This window comes from Cricetulus griseus, chromosome 7, assembly GCF_003668045.3.
Source record: "Cricetulus griseus strain 17A/GY chromosome 7, alternate assembly CriGri-PICRH-1.0, whole genome shotgun sequence".
In the NCBI taxonomy this organism is placed as follows: Eukaryota; Metazoa; Chordata; class Mammalia; order Rodentia; family Cricetidae; genus Cricetulus; species Cricetulus griseus.
In genome coordinates this window covers 107,191,402-107,199,258 of record NC_048600.1, presented here as the reverse complement: position 1 = coordinate 107,199,258, position 7,857 = coordinate 107,191,402, and the positions used below count along the sequence as shown (strand labels likewise).

Here is a 7,857-nt window from a genome sequence, read left to right as displayed (position 1 = left end):
GTATTTTCTCTTGAAACTTATTTTGGTTTAGGACTTAAAGAAGAGGGTCTTTGAATCTGTAATCCCAGCATGTGAGAGGTTCAGGGTCATCCCTCGGCTACACAGAAAATCTAAAGCCCTCTGGGCTACTAGAGCCCCATGTGTGCCCCTCCCTCCCCCCATTTTGTTTTGTAGTGGAGTATGCTTATTAACTTAGAGCAGGTAAGAATTTGCTCATCAGCCTTGTGGTTGGATTACTGTTCAAACTGTAGCCACTGGATAGCATTACCTTCCTAATTTGTTGTGTTTCACTTAAAATTTATTTTAAACAAATTTATTAATTTAAAAACAGTTCTCCATGTTCTACAAATGGTGATTTTTAGGTATTAACCAACCTTAGGTCCCTGCATACATTTTCCTTTCTATTGAAAGCAAAACACAATTAGGGGAGTTGTTGCTCGAGGATCCATCCTGTCTAATCAGCTGTTACTGGAATACTAGGCTTGGAACACTTCAAAAATGCATATCCTTACAGTGCTCCTTCCATTAGAGTTCTGATTATCAAGTGATTGCAGGTACAGGAGTATGAAATGGATCGCGTTACCATATAAACCATCTTCCTCTGGCAGTTGGATAGTGCTCGCTCTGTGTATTTCTTTTCCCTCAATTCTCAGCTGCTGGGAAGTTGGTGATAAGGAAACAATGGGCTCTGAACTGAGCTGGGAATACAAATAGAATATGTTGGGCCCAGAGGAGCCCCTGGTATTTTGCCACATGGGTCTAGGACTTATTACTGACAGTGATTCCAGACCCTTCTGTTCTGGAGCTAGTAAGTCATTTTTGCAGCTTCACTATTGTAGCAGGGTCTCTCTGTCAGAGGTGATGCTGTGTGCTGAGTCCATTCAGAGTTTCTGCTCTTCACCAAGACTTCTATCTCTTCAAAGTCCTGGAGTCTTTGAATGTCTTTGTCCTAAAAGTTGGGGAAAGACTTAGTACTCCAGAATACTGTGTAAAGTCACTGGAATACAGCTTACCATTGGCAGGTCATTTCAGGTTTGCTTTTGTCTCCATGGTGAATCATTAGCAGTTGGGTCCGTGTATGCCCGCCCACCCCCCAACCCCCAGGGGGCAGGGTTTCTCGGTAGTTTTGGAGCCTGTCCTGGAATTCACTCTGTAGACAAAGCTGGCCTCGAACTCAGATCCGCCTGCCTCTGCCTCCCGGGTGCTGGGATTAAAGGCGTGAGCCACCACCACCTGGCTCGGTTTGTTCTTAAGATTTTTTATTTTTTAAGACAGGAGCTCTCTATGTAATCCTGGCTGGCCTAGAACTCAGATCCATCTGCCTGTTTCCCCAGATGTTGGGATTATCAAGGTGTGTACAGTTTTCAAACCCTGCTCTTTTTTTTTTTTTTTTTAATGTTAAGGCTCTCTGGGAAGTATGATTATTTTGTGACTTAATGGTAGTTTACAAAGAATACATCAATGACTGAAATATCAGTAATTTTGTTCTAGAACTGTAGACCAGGCTGGCCTCGAACCCAGAGATCTCCTGCTTCTGCCTCCCGAGTTCTGGGATTAAAGTTGTGCGCCACCACACCCAGCTAGATGGAAAAAGATTTTGTTGTTGTTTTTCAAGACAGGGTTTATCTGTGTAGCCCTGGCTGTTCTGGAACTTGTAGACCAGGCTGGCCTCGAACTCAGAGATCCACCTGCCTCCTGAGTGGTGGAATTAAAGAGGTGCACCACTACTGCCAGGTGGAAGAAAAGATACTTAAGGAATGAAATCTGGTATTAAAACTTTAGATCTATATTTTATCCTTGGCAAAAAAAAATTCCAAGAAACATTTTTGGGGATTGCAAAGGTGGACCTTCCCTAAGCAGTAAAAGTGGGCCACTTTCTAGTCTGAGGACAATGCTGTCTTTTATTAGCCAGTCAGTATTGCAGAGATTGGCAGAACTGAATAGCAGAGCTGAATATAAAAGTCTGGAATTGGGGTGTCACTTGTGTTTAAGAAATCAGCAGAAGTAAGAGTGGCCTTGTGGCTCTCCTATAGGGAATTTTCCCATCTTGAGCTCTATGCTCAAGAAAACATGAAAACTAAAGGATTGGCCTTTCGGAACATTGTTTACCCACAGAATTGGGTGGTGTGTGGCCTACCTTTCTGAGCAGTGTGTTTGGCAGCTTCCTCATCTTCTCCACTTGCTCCGGATGGATCCCCAGCTCACAACAGCTCACTTGTAATAGGCTCTGATAACTCAGCTCCTGTCTGTGCAGTTCAATCTCAATGAAGTCATTCTCTTTGGAGTTGTGAATTCTTACTTTAAGCACCAGCTCTGATCACCCAGAAAATTAAACAGTTTTTTAGATTTAAACATTTTAAAGATTGTTGCCATTATTGGTTATCACAGCAAAGATGATACTAAAAACTAAACAATAAGACTTGGAGCTTTTATGGATGCTGTGTGAGCTGTGAGTATAGAGTGTTGACCTAAGCTGTGTGATCCTCTCAGATATACAAACTGAAAGCTTGTAGCTTGATGCCACTCAGTCATTCAAGGTTGTTTTTTGTTTAAGTTTTCAAAGAATTTACTTGTCTGTTTGAATGCCATGTGTGTGCCCATGCCTGTGACAAAAAACACGGCAGGATCCTCTGGGACTGGAGTTACATGAAGTTGTGAGCTGCCAGAGGAGAACCATGTGGATGAGCAGCAAGCTCAGCTTCCTGAGCCTTCTCTCCAGCCGGTTTATCTTTGGAAGCAGGTCTCACTATATAGCCCAGATAGACCTAACTCAAGGTTCTTCTACCTCAGCCTTCCAAGTGCTAGAACCACACTTACCGCCTTCCTTTCTCGGGGTTGGGGATCAAATCCAGAGTGTTAATTACATGTAGGCTGAGCACTCTACCTTGGCTATACTTTTCAGCCTGTAGTAAGAGATTTAAAATATGCAGTGAAGGGCTGGAGAGTTGCCTCAGTGGTCAAGAGCATTGGCTGCTCTTCAGAGGACATAGGTTCTATTCCCAGCACACACATGATAGCTGACAACCATCTGTAACTCCAGTCCCAGGAGGTCTAGTGACCTCTTCTGGCCTCTGAGGGCACCAGGCACACACATGGTGCACAAATGCACAGGCAGAAAAATCACCCATACATATAAAAGTAAAATACACAATGGGTATTTGATTGATTGACTGCTACACACTGCTGGGATGCAACAGCAGTGTGTAGCAGTCATGATACTTAGTTGGGTGCTTGAGAAGTTAAATTGAGCAAGGTGCCACTCAATGGATGTGATTCTTATGGCCTCCCTTGAGAGCTGGGATGAGTCAATGTCTTGGACTATATAGCATTGAGTGTGAATCTTATCAGCTTGCTATCTCAAGGGCAATATGAACACTGGTTAACCACATGGTGATCACAGCTCCATTTCATGGCCCTTACCTGGACCTGTGTTGTCAGGTTTGCCATCACATGGGTCAGTTGGCAAGTGCGAATTCATACCTTGTTGACATTCACCTGGGAGAGAATTAAGAGGCAAGAGATGGGCTGAGAAGCAGTAGTCCCCAGCGTTTGCCTCTGCTTCCTGCTTCCCACCACCCAAGCCTATTCTCCCCTTTCACAGGCAGGGAAAGGACAGTAAAATCATAATAAGAACTTTATTTTCGCCGGATGTTGGTGGCACATGCTTTTAATCCCAGCACTTGGGAGGCAGAGGTTGGCGGATCTCTTGAGTTCAAGGCCTGCCTGGTCTACCAAGCTAGTTCCAGGACAGCCTCCAAAGCTACAGAGAAACCCTGTCTCAAAAAAACAAAACTTTATTTTCAGATGGGCCTCTGAGGATTGTGTGGCAAATAGCCATCTCATAGGCCTTCGTTTTGATCTTGAGTGGTTTTTATTAATTACCAGCCAAATCATGAAAGGAAGCCAATTCTTTAGTTTAAAGTGGTGCCTAATGTGGGAAAGAAATATTTATAATCTATGCCCTTAAGCTTCTGCTGGTATTTTTGGTATGTAATGATTTGTGTTTCCAGGTCTCTAGCAAAGCTACATGGCAGAAAGGAAGTATTAAAAATCTTCCTTAGAGGCAGGCCATCTCTGTGAGTTTGAGGCCAGCGTGGTCTACAAAGTTCCAGGACACCACTTTAAGGAACTGGGTGGTGGATTTGCACACCTTTAGTCCTTGTAGAGGCAGGTAGATCTTGGGACAGCCAGGGCTATGCAAGGAAACCCTGTCTTAAAAATCCTTGCAGGGCTGAAGAAATTGCTCAGTGGTACAGTACTTGCCCAAGAAATTACTCAGTGGTACAGTACTTGCCCATTGCATCTGAGGCCCTAGGTTCAGTACCCAGGGCAACAATGAAACTCCAAAGACATGAATTAATCTTGACAGTAGAGGAGGCAGATGGTAATAAGGGGGGAAATGGCAGTGGTACCCAGGTGAGGTAAAAGCAGAACACAGTACTTAACCGTAGAGAAGTTAAGATGGATAATTTCAAACCAACCCCCAAAGAACACTAAATCTGACGCCCTGGGTCTCTCCGAATGCAAGTCCTACTGGTTTGGCAGTGCCAAATACTTCCAGCAAGAAGACAGTCCTGCCCAGCACAGCTCCCTCCTCCCATAACAGCAATGTTCCTTTAGTACATGGATTGTCGAGGTTGTGTCTGTCCTGACCTCTGCCCTGAGCCCAGGAAGAAGGCTGAGACTTCTGGTCTGGAGCAGCATCTCACAGATACCCATTTGTAAGTGGAGTATAGGTCTGTGCATCTCTGCTAACTCCATCCAGGAACTTTCCCAAATCTACGGGGGGGGGGGGGGTCAAATTCTTCCTTTGACACCAACTTCTGACATCTTGGGCAAGGTGTGGAACCTCCCTGAGAACCCTCCTACCTCATGGGGTTTTGAGAAGAAAGTACCCAGAAGAACTATACCTCCTTGGTATAGTTCTTGCAGGGCCAGAACCCTTGGCCTGGTTGCTCTGGTCATGACTGGCTCACTGCCTACAGCACTAGCCACCACCTTCTGAACACCACCCTCTGCCGCCATTTCCTTTGAAGACTGTTGGAAACAGTCCACTCACCTGGCAGCTTCTCTCTGATGTCCTGTTCATCCCCTTCCATGACAGATGAGTGGCACCTCTGAAGTTATATGAAAGCTCCCGAACAAGTAAAAAGTGTTTCCTAGTGTCTCAACATAAGTACGTGTAGTAAGGTAGTGTGTTCCATCACAGGCTCTGTAAAGTGGGCAAGACCATGTTTATTGCTAAGTACATAGGCTTAGCTGTGCCCTGTGACTTGTGTAGCATGCTGCAAGTGAAGGCAGAAATGCAAGTTCGGAGATTCTCCCTCTGGCTGTGACATGGATACAATGCAGAATAACGTAGGTGGGAATGGAGCCCTTTGCTCTGACTGGCCTGAGTGCTTTGGCCAGGCAGCCCAGACCCTCCACCACAGTTGGGCTTTCCTCGGAAAAGATTTGTGGATCCATATCAGAGGTAAGAAATGTCAAACCCTTAATTCCTGGGGTTGAACACTCCCCCTCCCACCTCCTCCCTCAGTTGCTCTGCATGACTGGAAAAAAGCTGAAGCCCCTGGCCATACCTGGGCAGGCTGTCTTGTGAACGTGATCCCTGGATTGCAAGCATCAAAGTGCAAGAGGTGGGCTAGGGCAGGAGGTTTGACAAGGGTGGGTGGAGCTGGGCAAAGTCCCCAGTGAAGCTGCTGTCCCACGCCCTCAAATGCAAGCTTTGAAGCAGGAGGGGCATGGGCTGAGACCATATGTATGAATGACTGTGACAGTAAACAGCAAATGGACAGTCCATCCAGTGAGCTGAGTGGGCTTCAGCCTCTAAACAGGGGAGGATCCTAGAGGTCATAGATCATATGCACACCTACTGCAGGAAGCTGGCTGCCTGGCTAAGCCACCCTACAAGGAATCCAAGTTAGGTGCTCTTCTGGGGTGCCGTGGAGGCACTGGAATGGTTAAAGTCCCCTGATTGTAATGTACGGCTGTGGTTGAGAATCACTGATTTAGACAAATTACTTAAGGAGCAAATGAGGAAACAGGTCCAAGAAAATTAAATGCTTACCATCAGTCACGTGGCCAGCTAGGCATAGGCTGGCATTAGACTTGGGTGGCATGGCTGCCTCCCCATCACCACGCTGATGGTGTCTTCCTGCCAGGAATGGAGGAAGTAGGTCTGCCTGGCCTGACCTGATCATGGATATGGAAATGTACTTTGGCCAGCTGGACTGCCAGGGTGTGGTAAGCATCCTGAATCGCCCCACCTGTTGAAACGCTCAGGGGAACAGGAGCTGCATGCAGCTAGCACACCGAGGGAAAGCCTCCACTTATCACATACTGTTCTGTTAGCTCGTCCACTCAGTGCCCATCCATGCACCCCCTCAGAGAGCATTGACTGCCTTCCAAGGCTGATTGGTACAAACATCCTTGAAAAACCTGTGTGGAGCCAGGCTGTGGTGGGGCACACCTTTAATCCCAGCGCTCAGGAGGCAGAGATGGGTGGATCTCTAAGTACAAGGCCAGCCTGGTGTACAGAGCAAGTTCAGGACAGCCAGGACTACCCAGAGAAACCCTGTCTTGGGAAAGAGGGAGGGAGGGGAAGAGAGAGAGGGGGGGGGGAAAGGCAGTCTATCTGTGCTCGGCCAAAATGCACTTGAAGACCCATAAAGAATTGTCTCCTGGGCTGGGAATGTAGCTCAGTGGTGAAGTCTGCATATGGAGGTCAGAGGTGGAGTTGGCTCTCTCCTATCATCCTTAGCTGAGCTCAGGAAATTGAATTCAGGTTGTCAGGCTTGGTCGCACTTTTACCTACTGATCCATCTTACTTGCCCTTAGTACATTTTTAAGTGAAAATTTTTATAAGGAGACAAAACCAAAACAATGGTTAAGGGAAAAAATGTCAGAAAATAGAAGCTATGAATGAGATCTAGCTCTCCTGGCTGTAGAAAATACAGTATAATATTTTATAATTAAACTAGTCACATTTTAGCATGAGTTAGACAAGACACCAATGGGCAGATGAGATACAGGGAAACAGTACAGTAAAGACAGATCTCAAATCATCAGGACAGGTGGGGATGTAACCGGAAGGAAATGGGTGCTACTGGGAACATAGAGTATATAATACAGGCATTGTCTATTGGGGAACAAAGATCAGGCTGCATGTGCACACAATTAAACTCAGAGATGGGGCAGCAAGGTGACTTTAGCAGTACAGGTGTTTGCTGTGAAAACCTGCAATCTGAGCACTATCCTTGGAAGCCACGTAAATGTGGAAGGAAAGAACTGACTGCTCTAAGTTGCCCTCTGACCCCCCCCCCCCACACACACACACTGTGGTACACACACACACACACACACACACACACACACACACACACACACGTCCCCCACACATCGTGCTCAAATGAACAATAATAACTTTTCAACATTGTTTTATCATATCCTGGATTCTGCCCCGGAAGCTCTTTGTTATTATCCCTATCGTTATTATTGAGAGACAAAAGTCTAATGTATCATAGGCTGGACTCCAAGGTCTTGTTTAGTTGAGGGTGACCTCGAACTTATGATCCCCTTGCCCCCCCCCCCACCCAAGTGATGGAGTCACAGGCGCGCACCACCACAATTGAGTTATGTGGTGTTGGGGAGAGACCCCAGGACTTTGTACATGCTGGTCAAGCACTCCACCCCCTGAGCTAGACCTCCAGCCCTCCTGTTGTTTCAGCTTCGGTATTTTTTTGAAGGGGGGGAAGATTTTTAATGACCGAGGGAGGCGGTATGGAGGCAAGTGGTTTGGTAAGCAGCCTCACAGCACCTTCTGCATCCTTGTGTGATGTGGAAAAGATAACTGGGTTG

The 7,857-nt window shown here is 46.3% G+C and overlaps 1 protein-coding gene across 1 annotated transcript; it reads right to left on the bottom strand.

Moving 5' to 3' along the window:
* Nucleotides 1-805: 805 nt before the first annotated feature.
* On the bottom strand, nt 806-5,099 carry Ankrd40cl (ANKRD40 C-terminal like). Its single transcript, XM_035448144.1, has 4 exons — nt 5,060-5,099; nt 3,421-3,495; nt 2,138-2,313; nt 806-949 (listed from the first exon to the last, which is right to left on the bottom strand). The coding sequence occupies exons 1-4, from the start codon at nt 5,097-5,099 to the stop codon at nt 806-808; spliced, it is 435 nt and encodes a 144-aa protein (XP_035304035.1).
* Nucleotides 5,100-7,857: the final 2,758 nt, after the last annotated feature.